Source organism: Callospermophilus lateralis, assembly GCF_048772815.1.
Source record: "Callospermophilus lateralis isolate mCalLat2 chromosome 8 unlocalized genomic scaffold, mCalLat2.hap1 SUPER_8_unloc_1, whole genome shotgun sequence".
NCBI lineage: Eukaryota > Metazoa > Chordata > Mammalia > Rodentia > Sciuridae > Callospermophilus > Callospermophilus lateralis.
In genome coordinates, this window is record NW_027510150.1 from 203,839 (window position 1) to 220,961 (window position 17,123).

The 17,123-nt window shown below is 36.9% G+C and overlaps 1 protein-coding gene and 1 pseudogene across 1 annotated transcript in view; one reads left to right on the forward strand and one right to left on the reverse strand.

Moving 5' to 3' along the window:
- Window positions 1-17,123, forward strand: part of LOC143385791 (broad substrate specificity ATP-binding cassette transporter ABCG2-like) — a 564,412-nt pseudogene that overhangs the window by 39,651 nt on the left and 507,638 nt on the right.
- Window positions 6,326-17,123, reverse strand: part of LOC143385812 (broad substrate specificity ATP-binding cassette transporter ABCG2-like) — a 64,392-nt gene continuing 53,594 nt past the window's right edge. Inside the window, exons 10-11 of the mRNA XM_076841333.2 lie at window positions 7,799-8,034; window positions 6,326-6,379 (exon numbers count right to left, since the gene is read on the reverse strand). Of these exons, the coding sequence (XP_076697448.2) occupies window positions 6,326-6,379; window positions 7,799-8,034 (290 nt within the window). The remainder of the gene's footprint in view (window positions 6,380-7,798; window positions 8,035-17,123) is intronic.

The following is a 17,123-nucleotide window of genomic DNA, read 5'->3' on the forward strand; positions in this document are numbered from 1 at the left end:
CTCTCCTTCTCTTTATTAGCATGGCTAAGGGTTTGTCAATTTTATTTATTTTTTTCAAAGAACCAACTTTTTTTCTATCAATTTTTTCAATTGTTTCAATTTCTTTGATTTCAGCTCTGATTTAAATTATTTCCTGTCTTTTAACACTTTTGGTATTGATTTGTTCTTCCTTTTCTAGGACTTTGAGATATAGTGTTAAGTCACTTATTTGTTGACTTTTTCTTCTTTTAAGGAAGAACTCCATGCATTCAACTTTCCTCTTAAAACTGCTTTCATAGTGTCCCAGAGATTCTGATATGTTGTATCTGTGTTCTAATTCACCTATAATTTTTTTTAATCTCCTCCTTGATGTCTTCTGCAACCCATTGTTCATTCAGTAGCATATTATTTAGCCCCCAGGTGTTGCAGTGGATTTAATTTCTTATTTTATCATTAATATTTAATTTCATTACATTATGATATGAAAGAATGCAGGGTAGTATCTCTACATTTTTATATTTGCTAGGAGTTGCTTTGTGGTATAGTGTATGGTTTATTTTAGAGAAGGACCCATGTGCTGCTGAGAAGAAAGTGTATTCTCTCAGTGAAGGATGAAATATTCTATATATGTCAGTTGAGTCTATGTTATTGATTGTATTATTGAGTTCTATAGTTTCTTTGTTAAACTTTTGTTTGGAAGATCTATTTAGTGATGAAATAGGTGTGTTAAAGTCTCCCCAAATTATTGTATTGTGGTTTATTTGACTCTTGAACTTGAAAAGTGTTTGTTTGATGAACATAGTCACTCCATAGTTTTGGGCATATATATTTATATTTTTAAGTTTTGTTGGTGTATGGTTCCCTTGAGTAGTATGTAGTGTCCTTCTTCATTCTTTTTGATTGACTTTAGCTTGATATCTACTTTATTTGATATGAGAATGGAAACCCTGGTTGATTCCACAGTCCATGTGAGTGGTATGATTTTCCCCAACCCTTCACCTTCAGTCTATGAATGTCTTTTTCTATGAGATGAGTCTCTTGAATGCAGAATATAGTTGGGTATTTTTTGATCCAATCTACTATTCTATGTCTTTTGAATGGTGAGTTTATGCCATTAGCATTCAGGGTTATTGAGACATGATTTGTATTCCCAGCCATTTTTGTTTATTTTTGGTATTTAATGTGAATTGGTTTCTCCTCTGATTAGATTTTTCTTTAGTGTAATACTTCCCTCTGCTGATTTTCATCATTATTTTTATTTCCTCATCTTGGAATATTTTACTGAGGATGTTATGTAGAGCAGGCTTTCTAGTTGTAAATTTGTTTAACTTTTGTTTATTATGGAAGGTCTTTATTTCATCATCAAATCTAAAGCTTAGTTTTGCTGGATATAAGGTTCTTGGTTGGCTTCCATTTCCTTTCAGAGATTGGTATATGTTGTTCCATGATCTCCTAGCTTTGAGGGTCTGGGATGAAAAATCTGCTGAGATACAAATTGGTCTTCCCTGATATGTGATCTGATTTCTCTCTCTTGTGACCTTTAAGATTCTATCCTTATTCTGTACGCTCGACATTTTCATTTTAATGTGGCTTGGTGTAGACCTGTTGTAATTTTTTACATTTGGTGTCCTGTAAGTCTCTTGTATTTGGTTTTCCAATTTGTTCTTCATGCTTGGGAATTTTTCTGATATTATCTCATTGAAGAGATTGTGCATTTCTTTGGTATGAAACTCTGTGCCTTCTTCTATCCCAATAACTCTTAGATTTGGTCTTTAGATGTTGTCTCATTATTCTTGGATGTTCTGTTCATGGTTTCTTACTATCTTCACCGTGTGATAAACTTTATTTTCCAGATTGTATACTTTATCTTCATTATCTGACATTCTTTCTTCCAAGTGATCTAGTCTTTTGATTATGCTTTCCATTGAGTTTTTTATTTGATTTTTTGTATCCTTTATTCCAAGGATTTCTAACTGTTTTTTTTTCAGAGTCTCTCTCTCTTGAAGTAATCTTTTGCTACTTGTATTTGCTCTCTTATCTCTTTGTTGCAGTGATAATATTTTTTTGTCTATAATTGCTCATTTAGTTCATTCTTTAATTCACAGATCATTTTAATTATGAACTTACTGAACTCCTCCTCTGACATTTCAGCACTTTTGCTGTCCATGGATTCTATTATTATAGTATTCTGATTTGTTTGGGGTACTTTCCTCTCTTGTTTTTTCGTGTTGTCTATGTGTCTTCCTTTCTTGCAGTGTAGATCTGAGATATTACAGTTTCTTCCCTATATTCTTGTAGTACCCATGCAGATTGCCTGTACCTAACCTTGATTTTGGGCTTCCATACCCTACTGGTGTCCCTCAAAGTATGCTACTGCATCTAAAGGTGGTGGTGGCAATAGCTGAGGTAAGTTGAGATAATAGTTAAGGTGCCCCAAGATGGAAGGAATGTCTTACACAGATGGGGCTGAAGGTGACAACCCCACACTCCCTTTGAGATGCCTGCTTGGAGATGCAGCTGATTCTAGGCACTGTCCATTTTCAAAAAGGTAGGGGCTACTATGTGGGGAAGGCTATTTTCCAGTTGTGGTGTCATAGTGACCAAACAAACATTCTCAGATTTTCAAGCATTTTCAGATTTCAGATTTGGGGGCTAAATATGCTCAAACTGCATAAAGTTTGATGTACATATAGTACATCATGTATTCAATTAAATCCCCTTTTGTCCCCTTTCTCCATCAAAGATTGAGAGAGGTAGGGTTAACTTTCCAGTTGCAATGTGATTTTGCTAATTCTTCTCATAACTAGTAGGTATTATTTTATATGTTGGGGCTCTATTATTCAATCCATGTGATTCATGCTAGACAAATTATTAAGTATGGTATCATTTATCAATATCAAATAATCTTTCAACAGGCCCCAGGTTCATCTTATACTCTCTTTTATCAGATGGGTATAATATCAAATAACAACTTTTTAAAGCATTTTGTCCCTCCTACAACTTGCAAAGATTTATTTTAAACATTATTTTGAGCATGTTTTCAAATTTGTGCAGATTTCTTTTTTATTTTGTAGCATTAATTGGAACTTGTCATTAAAAAGAGCTTAATCCTTTTACATTTCTTGCTTTTGTCAAAAGTCAACCATCTTATCTTTTCCTTTTCCAACACTCTCCTATTATTTTCTTTAATTTTCTCTTCTTAAATATTCTTTATTTGCTCTTATTCTAATGATTATAATTTATACAATAGATAGGATTCTAAATATCTTGTATTTGTATTTAATATTTGTATGTATATCTTCTCAAGAATATTAAGACTAAAAGTACACCATTATGTTGGAATAACTTTCAGTTTACAGCTATCAGCTAGCAGCTATGAGCAGCTCAGAGTGCTGAAAAATCTACACTCATTGGCCTGATAGGAATGCCTGCAGGATAGGATGCTCTTTTCTAGCGAGACATTAGTGAAACCACATCCTTAGCACTTGTGGTTAGCGTTGCCAAGCTGGCATACCAGGAAACCGATAGCTGGGAGCTTCAGGCATGAAACTCTTAACTTAGAAACCCACTCCCTTAGGGACAAAGATTCTTCCTGATGATAGCAATATTTAGAGCATCCTCATAGTGTGGTTACATTAGGCATTAGATGATTGGCTTATTGATACTATCTTGCTTATGTATGATTGATGGGCACACCCCACTCAAACCCTATAACTATTGCATGCATTCTAAAAATAAACTGAGCTACTGGACAATGACTTGAGGTGGGTATCCAGCCAGTTCTCTCACCAGTTCCTGGAGACTGTGTGTAGATTCCGTGTCTCTACCCCCCATGACTGAGGTAGCCTAGCAACTAATTGACCACATCAGTGACAAGAACCACAGCACCATTAACTATTTTAAATTGATAAACCATGTCTTACAGGCAGCTTTTGATAGTTTACATACAGTTTGTTCTAGTGTAGTTCATGGAAAATTGGAAATTTATCATTAGGACATTAGCCAAACGTCAGAATGATTATGTGCTCATAGATATATACATGTTCTTGACCTAATGTATGTTAATTTTCTTTTCTTTCCAGCACTCATTTCAGGTTGTCTGTTTGTATTTATTTATTATTTATTTATTCATTTATTTGGATAGCTGTGTCTTTCACAATTCCTTTCATTTAGGGAGGGTGAGTGCCACATTCCAAGTAGCACCTTCTATTGGAGAGTGAAAGGAGAAGTGATGGAACCTTCACATTTTCATCACATGTTAGAGTCTGTAAACAAGTCAGGATGGCACCTAACAAATGTTAGAGTCTGTAAACAAGTCTGGATGGCACCTGGCAAATGTTAGAGTCTATAAACAAGTCTAGATGGCACCTGGCATATTGCCAGAGGGAGTGGTTTGTGAAGTAACGACAGTGAGCCATAAAGTGTAGAGATTTCTTATTGGTTGACTGCTGTATCTAGTTTATGTTAATTAAGATAAGCTGTGTAGAATGTATAAATACCTCTGTTGTCCTACAATAAACAGTTCCCTCTCCTGCTGTATCAATGTACACAAGTTGTTCGTCACCCCCAGGTTATTTTGCTGCAGCTGGACTTCGGCAATCACATTTTACAGTGTGCAAATGTTTTCACAATTCTTTAGCCAGGCTTCACAAAAGTCCTAGATATTGTCGGAGGCCACCCTGAACAGGAGCTATGCACACATCTTTTGAGTCTTGAGTAAAGAGGAACTGAACTGGCATTGCACCCACTGTGATGCATGTGGACTTACCTCAGTGGGCCAGGTGAGGTGCAGCTCTGGGATTGGGTGTCACCCTGTGGGGCTGAGTTACACCCACCTGCTTGTTGTAATATTACCCTTTCCTTTTTTTGATGGAACATTCCATCAAATATACCTGCCGCCCCATCGATAAATTGGGCTTCAAAAAGTGCTCTCACTCTCTCTCACATCTCCCTCCCCTGATTTTCTCTTGCCTGCCTTGTGGGAGCTTACATCTGAGGTGGAAAAGCCTTTTTGGACTGCCCATGAAAAAGGTACTTTTTGTGTGTGTTTGCATGATTATTTCATGCTAACCCAAATTCACCTGAGTGACCCTGGTTTAGTAGCCCATGCTGGATGAGGGCTACACAGTTGGCTCCTGAACAGGACACCTCAACATGAATTTGGAGGGTTTGGCTTTGGTTAAGCACACTTAAAATTTCAGAGTAGTGGGTTGGTTTGTAAAAGAAAAGAGGTTACATCTAGAAAGTAAGGGGACGATAATCAGTAACATGGGGAATCCTTCCTCTTTGGAAGAGGCACTCCATTTTACAATCCTGTAAAGCATAATGAGAGGTAGAGGGAAAGAAATTAGAAGAGCCCAGCTCACAATGTGTTTGGGTTTGCATTTATGTGAAGAAAAAAAAAAGAGGCCAAGACAAGGACTTGTTCCAGGTAATTTATAGGCAGTTGATGTTAGAAACTTGTATTAGAAAATGAGATAGAAAAGGCCAATACCCAGAGTCTGTGAAAGATGACTCTGCAGGCAACCATCTAGATTCCTACTCTGACCACATGAAGGAAAGCATTCCATAATTTCCTGTCTGAAAAACATTGTGCTGGGACATTTCTGCTTGGCCCTATTTCTGCTGGTTACGAGTTCTCAAGGGGTGTTGTTACCATTGAAATTCCTAAACACATTTGCCTGCAAGCTGGGGACCTTACCACATTGAAACAGGACTAAGAGCAGAAACATGGAGAGAGGTGTGGTGCAGGGTGGAGAAGGGATGCTGTTGGAATGAGGTCAGCTCACATGGAACTGCCCACCACAGCTTCAACCAAAAATGGACATGCACAGAGATGTGACAGAACAACAGCACCTACTTCAGCCCACCCCTCACATGACGCAGATCCACTTATGTTCAATTTAAATCCACTCTGGACAGCTTGAGGGAGAGGCCACTTGTAGTTTCTAGAAAACATAACATGGAGAAATGTAGAGGTTCAGTGGAACTAGCTGGATTCCCTTGTTGATCATGATCACATTATTCTACATGTGTCTTCCGCCATCCTTTCTAGAACTTCCTCATACATGGCCATTGCTTCAGCTGTACTCTAAGCTGCTTTCTGGTATACTTATTTACACCTTCACTCTGGAGGCTTCAGAGACTTGATTGCAGAGAGACACTGAATTACTTCTGTTAATTCTCTGCCTATTATATGGCAGTACCCCAGCCTTCAGGATTACAGGGATGACCAATATTATAACTCCTTTTTTTGCTGCTGTGACACCACTGTGGAAATCCCAAAGTGACTAAGTGACAGACACTGTTAGATTTCATAGAAAATTTCCTGTATGCCCCTGTCTACCTAATCTTCAGGATTCAGGACCTCTAATATATCAGGTCCTAAAGGTGCAGAGACCTAAAGCATAAATTCTGCAAATGAGTTTATGGAAATGATGCAGAGAAAGTCTGGTATTGCTTGGTTCATGGACCTGAGTATTCCAACTTTCGGGAACTGTTCCTGTAGGTTTACTTGAGGTTTCTGCAAACTTATATAAAGTGTCAGTAGATACTTTGGGCTTTGTAGGTGACAGTGGTCTTTGTTTTAATGACTTTGCTCTCAAAGGGCAAAAACAGTCACAGCCAATATAAAAGCATCACTCCATGAGGACCTATATCCCAGTGCAGTGGTCCTCAAAGACATCAGGATAATCATTCAGTTTTTGCATGTCATCATTTTACCACCAAGTTTCTAGCTGACCCAGTCTCCTGGAAGGGCATTACCATACTGAAAGCTCAACATCAGCACCTGCTGCTGCCAGCTCAAGCAACAGAAGTGGCCCTCAGTAGATCTACCTTGGCACCAATCTCAGGCATTGTAGGATCCATTGACAACTTCCAGCTTTCCTGTCCCCTTGACAATTCTCTTGTAAAGCCCATTGAACATACAGTCACCAAAAGACGTTTCAAAAATCAGTATTATGCTTTCAAATGTATGTAAATGTAATAGACTCTAATAAATTTGAGATCTAAGGTGAATGAGCATGCTTCAAAGTCAGAGAAAGTAGTACAAGTACTTCCTTTTTAACATCTCTCCAAATTACCCACTTTTTCCCCTTCTCCCTCCCTCCCCAACATATTGAGGAACCTTCCATAGCAGCAGTCTTCTTGCAGTCTTAAATGGTATCCCAAGGGAAATAACTGGAAAATAAATATCAACTGACATTTCATTTATTTCTGCATAATATATTGGTTCCTTTCCATTATACATTAGTTCTGACATCCAAGAAAATAAAAGTAAATTACATATGTATACATACATTTTCTTAAGTAAATGTCTATAAACTAATATTTTATTTTTCAGCTTATGGAAAATTAACTCACATTTTGTTAATGTTCCTTCAATTAAAAGGTAACAAGATGATAATTCTATTGTGTGTTTGTTGCCACAATAAAAATACATTAAAACGCAATTTTAGTGCAAAGAATGAATAAGATATGGTCCACTTTAATTACTAATAATTTAAAAAAAAGATATTGATAATTTGGGCTGTTTTATAAACTCGCAGGTGTACATTGTATATAAATATGGATATGTATTTCTTTCTGTTAAATAAAATGTGTAATATAGAGAACTGTATCATATAGATAGAGAAAAAATTCTACCAATATAGAAAAAAATTAATTGACCTTGATATCTACATAATAACCTGGTAAAACAATGTTATAAGATGCATTGGTAGGCAGATCTGCAACCGACAGACAGAATAGGCCCAGCGGCCCGCAGAGGGGCAGAGCCACCGCCCGTGCCTGCAAGGTAGGGGGAGCTGCGACCCACCAGCAGAAGAGACCCAGAAGCCCGCCAGCATGGTAGACACATCGCCCCGGTTGGGGGAGGCGCAGAGCTGCCACCCGTGCCTGCAATGTAGGCAGACCTGCAACCAGCAGACAGAACAGGCCCAGCTGCCCGCAGAGGGGCAGAACCGCCGCCCGTGCCTGTAAGGTAGGTGGACCTGCGACGGACCGTCAGAACAGACTCAGCGGCCCGCAGAGAGGCAGAGATGACACCCTCGCCTGCAAGGTAGGCGGACCTGCTACCGACTGGCAGAACAGGCCCAGCGGCCTGCCAGCGTGGTAGGCACATTGCCCCAATTGGAGGAGGGGCAGAGCCACTGCCTGCACCTGCAAGGGAGACTTTGCAACTATACAAGAGCAATATAAATATATAGGGGGGAAATTCAATAACACACCAGTTTCACCAAGCAGGAAGAAATGCGAGCAGTATGAAAAGACAAGGAAAGAATGGACCACAAGCAATGCAGGTCAACTCAACATTAGAAGAGGTAATATCTGCAGCATATGGAATGTCAGATAAAGAATTCAGGATATACATGCTTCAGATGATCTGGAGTCTCAAGGAAGACATCAGACAATGAAAGATCACTTCGACAATGAATTACATAAACAAATCCAAGAAGCAAAAGATCAACTATACAGGGAGAAAGAGGTTATAGAAAATAAACAGATATCCTAGAAATGCAGGAAGCAATAAACCAACTTAAAAACTCAATTGAGAATACTACCAGCAGAGTAGAACACTTACAAGTTAGAACATCAGACAATGAAGACAAAGTATTTCAACTTGAAAAGAACATAGACAGCCCAGCAAGACTGTTAAGAAACCATGAGCAGAACATCCAAGAATTATGGGATAACATAAAGAGACCAAACTTAAGAGTCATTGGGATACAGGAAGGTATAGAGGTCCAAACCAAAGGCATGAGCAATCTGTTCAATGAAATAATACGAGAAAACTTCCCAGACTTGAAGAATGAGACAGAATCCCAAATCCTAGAAGCCTACAGGATGCCGAATGTGCAAAATCATAAGAGATCCACACCTAGACACATTATAATGAAGATGCCCAACATACAGAATAAGGAGAGAATTTTAAAAGCTACAAGAGAAAGGAAGCAGATTACACTTAGGGGTAAACCAATCAGGATAACAGCTGATCTTTCAACACAGACTCTGAAAGCTAGAAGATCCTGGAATAACATATTTCAAACACTGAAAGAAAATGGGTTCCAACCAAGAATTGTGTATCCAGCGAAATTAAGGTTCAGGATGGAAGATGAAATTAAAACCTTCCATGATAAACAAAAGTTAAAAGAATTTGTGGCTAGAAAACCATCTCTTCAAAACATCCTTGGCAAAACATTACAGGAAGAGGAAATGGAAAATAACAATGAAAACCAACAGTGGGAGGTAGTACAGTAAAGGGGGGGAAATAATCAAAGAGGAAAAACAAACCATGTTAAGTAACATAAATAAACAAATATGGCTGGAAGAACAACCCATATCTCAATAATAACCCTAAATGTTAATGGCTTAAACTCACCAATTAAGAGACACAGGCTAGTAGAATTGATCACAAAAAAAGACCCAACAATATGCTGCCTACAGGAGACGCATTTGATAGGGAAAGACATACATAGACTGAAGGTGAAAGGTTGGAAAAAATCATATCACTTATATGGACTTCAGAAACAAGCAGGAGTGTCCATATTCATATCAAATAAAATAGATTTCAAGCCAAAGTTAATCAAAAGGGATAAAGAGGGACACTACATACTGCTCAAGGGAACCATACACCAACAAGACATAACAATCATAAATATATATACCCCAAACAATGGTGCAGCTATGTTCATCAAACAAACTCTTCTCAAGCTCAAGAGTCTAATAGACCACCATCCAATAATTATGGGAGACTTCAACACACCTCTCTCATCACTGGACAGACCTTCCAAACAAAAGTTGAATAAAGAATCTATAGAACTCAATAACACAATTAATAACCTAGACTTAATTGACATATATAGAATATACCACCCAAGATCAAGCAGTTACATTTTTTTCTCAGCAGCACATGGATCCTTCTCAAAAATAGATCATATATTATGTCACAGGGCAACTCTTAGACAGTATAAAGGAGTAGAGATAATACCATGCATCTTATCTGATCATAATGGAATGAAACTGAAAATCAATGATAAAACAAGAAAGGAAAAATCATGCATCACTTGGAGAATGAACAATAGGTTACTGAATGATCAATGGGTTATAGAAGACATCAAGGAGGAAATTAAAAAATTCATAGAGATAAATGAAAACACAGACACAACATATCGGAATCTAAGGGACACATTGAAAGCAGTTCTAAGGGGAAAATTCATTGCTTGGAGTTCATTCCTTTAAAAAAGAAAAAAACAACAACAAATAAATGACCTCATACTTCATCTCAAAATCCTAGAAAAAGAAGAGCAAAACAACAGCAAAACTAGTAGAAGGCAGGAAATAATTAAAATCAGATTTGAAATTAATGAAATCGAAACAAAAGAAACAATTGAAAAAATTAACAAAACTAAAGTTGGTTCTTTGAAAATATAAATAAGATCGACAGACCCTTAGCCATGCTAATGAAGAGAAGAAGAGAGAGAACTCAAATTACTAGCATACAGGATGAAAAAGGCAATATCACAACAGACACTTAGAAATACAGAAGATAATCAGAAATTATTTTGAATCCTTATACTTCAATAAAATAGAAGATAGTGAAGGCATCGATAAATTTCTTAAGTCATATGATCTCCCAGATTGAGTCAGGAGGACATAGACAATCTAAACAGACCAATATTAATTGACGAAATAGAAGAAACCATCAAAATAGTACCAACGAAGAAAAGCCCAGAACCAGATGGGTATACAGCAGAGTTTTACAAAACCTTTAAAGAGGAACTAATACCAATACTTTTCAAGCTATTTCAGGAAATAGAAAAAGAGGGAGAACTTCCAAATTCATTCTATGAGGCCAACATCACCCTCATTCCTAAACCAGACAAAGACACTTCAAAGAAAGAAAACTACAGACCAATATCTCTAATGAACCTAGATGTAAAAATCCTCAATAAAATTCTGGCGATTTGGATACAAAAACATATGAAAAAAATTGTGCACAATGATCAAGTAGTGTTCATCCCTGGGATGCAAGGCTGGTTCAATATACGGAAATCAATAAATGTTATTCACTATATCAATAGACTTAAAGATAAGAACCATATAATCATCTCGATAGATGCAGAAAAGGCATTTGACAAAGTACAACATCGCTTTATGTTCAAAACTCTAGAAAAACTAGGGATAACAGGAACATACCTCAATATTGTAAAAGCAATCTATGCTAAGCCTCAGGCTAGCATCATTCTGAATGGAGAAAAATTGAAGGCATTCCCTCTAAAATCTGGAACAAGACAGGGATGCCCTCTATCACCACTTCTGTTCAACATAGTTCTTGAAACACTGGCCAGAGCAATTAGACAGATGAAAGAAATTAAAGGCATAAAAATAGGAAAAGAAGAACTCAAATTATCACTATTGGCAGGTGACATGATTCTATACCTAGCAGACCCAAAAGGGTGTACAAAGAAACTATTAGAGCAAATAAATAAATTCAGCAAAGTGGTAGGATATAAAATCAACACACATAAATCAAAGGCATTCCTATATATCAGCGACAAATCCTCTGAAATGGAAATGAGGACAACCACTCCATTCACAATATCCTCAAAAAAATAACATACTTGGGAATCATCCTAACAAAAGAGGTGAAAGATTTATACAATGAAAACTACAGAACCCTAAAGAGAGAAATAGAAGAAGATCTTAGAAGATGGAAAAATATACCCTGTTCATGGATAGGCAGAACTAACATCATCAAAATGGCGATATTACCAAAAGTTCTCTATAGGTTTAATGCAATGCCAATCAAAATCCCAATGGCATTTCTTGTAGAAATAGATAAAGCAATCATGAAATTCATATGGAAAAATAAAAGACCCAGAATAGCAAAAACAACACTAAGCAGGAAGTGTGAATCAGGCGGTATAGCGATACCAGATTTCAAACTATATTACAGAGCAATTGTAACAAAAACAGCCTGGTACTGGTACCAAAACAGGCGGGTGAACCAATGGTACAGAATAGAGGACACAGAGACTAATCCACAAAGTTACAACTATCTTATATTTGATAAAGGGGCTAAAAGCATGCAATGGAGGAAGGATAGTATCTTCAACAAATGGTGCTGGGAAAACTGGAAATCCATATGCAACAAAATGAAACTGAATCCCTTTCTCTCACCATGCACAAAAGTTAACTCAAAATGGATCAAGGAGCTTGATATCAAATCAGAGACATGGTGTCTGATAGAAGAAAAAGTTGGCTCCCATCTACATACTGTGGGGTCAGGCTCCAAATTCCTTAATAGGACACCCATAGCACAAGAGTTAATAACTAGAATCAACAAATGGGACTTACTCAAACTAAAAAGTTTTTTCTCAGCAAAAGAAACAATAAGAGAGGTAAATAGGGAGCCTACATCCTGGGAAAAAATCTTTACTCCTCACACTTCAGATAGAGCCCTAATATCCAGAATATACAAAGAACTCAAAAAATTAAACAATAAGAAAACAAATAACCCAATCAACAAATGCACCAAGGACCTGAACAGACACTTCTCAGAGGACAACAATCAATCAACAAGTACATGAAAAAATGCTCACCATCTCTAGCAGTCAGAGAAATGCAAATCAAAACCACCCTAAGATACCATCTCACTCCAGTAAGATTGGCAGCCATTAGGAAGTCAAACAACAGCAAGTGGTGGCGAGGATGTGGGGAAAAGGGTACACTTGTACATTGCTGGTGGGACTGCAAATTGGTGCAGTCAATTTGGAAAGCAGTATGGAGATTTCTTGGAAAGCTGGGAATGGAACCACCATTTGACCCAGCTATTCCCCTTCTCAGTCTATTCCCTAAAGACCTAAAAAGAGCATGCCAAGGGGACACTGCTTCATTGATGTTCATAGCAGCACAATTCACAATAGCAAGACTGTGGAACCAACCTAGATGCCCTTCAATAGACGAATGGATAAAAAAAAATGTGGCATTTGTACACAATGGAGTATTACTTTGCATTAAAAAATGACAAAATCATAGAATTTGGAGGGAAATGGATGGCATTAGAGCAGATTATGCTGAGTGAAGCTAACCAATCCCTAAAAAACAAATGCCAAATGTTTTTGTTGATATAAGGAGAGTAACTAAGAACAGAGTTGGGAGGAAGAGCACGAGAAGAAGATTAACATTAAAAAGGGATGAGAGGTTTGAGGGAAAAGGAGTGAGAAGGGAAATTGCATGGAAATGGAGGGAGACCCACATGGTTATACAAAATTACATACAAGAGGAAGTGAGGGGAAAGGGGAAAAAACAGGGGGGAGAAATCAATTAAAGTAGATGGAGTAGAGAGAGAAGAGGGGAGGGGAGGGGGGAGGGGGATAGTAGAGGATAGAAAAGTCAGCAGAATACAACAGACACTAGTATGGCACTATGCATGTGTAACTGATGTGATTCTGCAATCTGTATACGGGGTAAAAATGGGAGTTCATAACCCACTTGAATCAAAGTGTGAAATATGATATATCAAGAACTATGTAATGTTTTGAATGACCAACAATAAAAATTAAAGAAAAAAAAGACGCATTAGTCAAATTTTATAAAAAGAAATAAAATTATTTAAAGAAAATATAAACATCAACAGCCATGTCCCTAGATTGACATTGCAGAAGTATGGCAAAGTATTCAGTGGTGACTAAATGATGTTCCAAAACACCACAGTAGCAGGGGTCTACATCTGGCAATTTCTTAGATCCCATCATTCCTATATTTCCTTCTGAAAAGGGGAGCCAGACACGTTGTGATGTCCTCAATTGGATTCCAGAACAATAAAATAATATTTCTTTAAAAATATGGTGTAATCTGAAGCAACTGTGCAGTTTGATCAACAAGGATGTTTCAAGATTCATTTCTGATCTTTGACTGGTGAAGCTTGGAATATAAAAAGTTATCATTAAGGGAATCTGGGCAAAGGTCACGTGGAAATTTTCACACTATCTTTGTAGCTTTTCTATAAATATAAAATTATTTAAATATTAAAAGCTTATTAAAAATGTAAGAGAGACTTAAGAATGTGCCTGTGCACAAACAAAAACAAAAACAAAAACAAAAACAAAAACAAAAACAAAAACAATCAAACAAACAAATAACCCACAAACCTGAGCAGCAGTGATGTTCTGACAACAAGAGAGGGAAACATACATGGATCATGTCAAAAGCCTCCATTGGAAAGAAGAGGATGCAGTGACTGGTAAGGTGCATGTGAGGTCTTCTGTGCTGGTCACATTCTATTCTTGACCTGGACTGGTGGCTGCACATGTGCCTTATTTTGATATTAACTCAATGAACTGTTCTTTTTGTTACATTTTCTTTCAACAAAAGAGAAGTTTTAAAGAAACATTCATAGTACTGGTAAATAGTTGTCTACTACAAGTAAAGAATTAAGGGAGAAAACCGAAATAAATTCAGTGTGCAAATGTTGGGGAGATCTTGTGTAGATCTCCAAGTTATTAAACCATAAGCATAACATTTTCAGAGCTGAAAGAACATTGGAAAAGGTCACAATCAGCCCTGACAAGTTCCTCATGGAGGCACCTCTGCAGGTGGTCCTGTAGTAGGAGGGGCAGGACCTGACATCTGTGTCTTAGCAAAGCACTCAGGAGATTCTGATGCAGCCAGATTATATACCACTGAGACATGCAAGGAGATGAAGTGAATATTCAGAGGCAGAATGTTCCAGAAATGGCACAAGAGCCTCATCCCCAGACCCTGGCCCTCAATTCCACCTGCAGCCCAAGGGTTCCAGTTAAGATCCCTAAACCTTTACAATTACACTATAGAATATCTGTAAGTTCCATCACCCTCAGTTACCTTATCCAAGACATGATTTTTTATCATCATGGATTTTTTTTTACTCCAGAAGAAGCACTGATTTTCCAGAATAATTCAAGTTTCATATTCTAATACAACATTTACATATTTTATTTATTTAATGGCAGAACATATTTAATGGTAGATTCATAGACTATTAAAACTGGAGGGCTACTAACCTGCCTACTCATTTTGTGCATGGAGAACCTGATGCCAGAGATAATGGAAAGTTGTTATGAGTTTCTAGAGACAAGTTCTCCTTTTTCAGGTCAAAAAATTAGCCTGAATTCTTCCTAATACTTACATTCTGGTGAGATAAATTAATACAATATGAAATAGCATTAGATTTTGGTTTTTGTTCTTTGATGCATGATTCATTTTGTTGTTTTTTGATTTTCTATTGAAAATAATTGTTCCTGATCAACAGTGAGATGGAACTGAACTAAAGACAAAAAATTATTAGATACTTAAAGTAAATTAGGATGCTTTTAAATGTGAAAATAATTTGCAGTAAATGAAAGTGAAATTTAAGAATTTCTTTTAAGGTATAACATTCTTAGGTAGGCAATTATGAGAAAGATAAATATCAGAATATTCAAAGCCACACGATTCCTCCATAAGCCCCAAGGTGAGAGATCCATATCCTGCATTAACAAGAATTCTTCACCAGAACATCTGAAATTAAGCAGAAAATATAACTTTATTCCTGGCATCTGTGAAATTTTGGTCAATTTATTTGCTTTTCCTTAAAGAAACCTATGGATTAACAATATTTTCAAGATTATTCCTTCACATACAATAGCTATCAGTCATTGAATGCAGACATGTTACTTGATACTATGCTAAGCAACTTGCATATAATATCTTATTTAATCCATAAAATGATCCAAAGAGGTATAGATATCATATTCATTTAAGAGGAGGGGAAGTAGGCTTAATGGACTCTGCCAAGTTTACAGTCACAGCCCAAGGGACTTGCTGTATCTCATTGCAGAAAAAGAAAAATTCTTATGACATTGGATACCAACTTGCATTACATAGCCAGGACAGTTATTGCCATTTGTTATATTGAGTGTTGGACAGAAGTTTCTTCCCAAAAACTCATTATGCTGCAAAGCCTATGTAACACAAAAAGCGTGGCATGATGGTTTTAAATTTCAAAAACTTTTCAAAGAATTGTCACAATTGAACCTCAAGTTTAGTCTTTATAGTAACTTTTGATTTGTTCTTTTTAGATATACATGAGACTAGAATGCATTTTGGCATATTATACATACACAGAATACAGCTTATTCTAATTAGGAGCCTATTCTTATGGTTGTACATGTTCAGAGTTACCCTGGTCATATATTCAAATACAAAGCTTGGAAAGTTATGTCCAATTCATTTTATTGTCCTTTCTATTTCCATCTTCTGTCTCTTCTCTTCATTTCCATTTGTCTATTTCAATCGACTTCTATTCTTCACCCCTATTGTCCCTAATAGTGACTTGGTATCTGCATATTGAAGAGAACATTTAGCCTCTGCTTTTCTGAGGTTAGTTTATTAAACTTACTATGATATTAAAAGACAAACCAAGTTTCATTTTGCAGTCTGTCACAACAAAGTGACTGAACTTGTTAATCACGAGGTCCAGGGTTGGGATGTTGTTTCCAATTAGCCAAGAAGGAAGAACTCTTGCTAGATAACCTCATAGCCTCTCCCTCCTGCTCTCTCTCTGTGTCATCCTACAACCTTATAATTCTAATGATACATTGTTGTTCATTAAATACTGAAGATTTATTGTAATGGCATTTCCTGTTCTTTTCATTAAAATCACTTATAATGATAGGTAATAGAATCTTGGTTACACTGTATTAAGGCACCATTTTTTTAGTTGAGTAGCTTGCTAAACAGTGTTGAGTGTTACATGGCCTTTGTTTCTCTTATAATTTCCCTTTCAACATGATCTATGTATTCTAGTCTCCCATCTTCTCATTCCCTTATTGAATACAAACAATGTTTTGCATCAGTCCATCTTTCTGCTTTACTATGAGATTTATTCTCCCCACCCTTTCTCACCCTCAAACAACAGGATGACAGAAGGAAAACCCCAGATGACTCCCTGATCTTGTGCTAATGAAGGCTATTATAGATTCCCCATCCATTTCTCCTGAAAGGAAATACTTGGGTGGGAGATGGTCCTAAGTAATACCAGGGAAAGTAAAATGTGTAGGTTTTATTTCCTCTGTTCCCATCTTGGAGACACACTCACAAGGGCAGAAAAGGACAGCTTG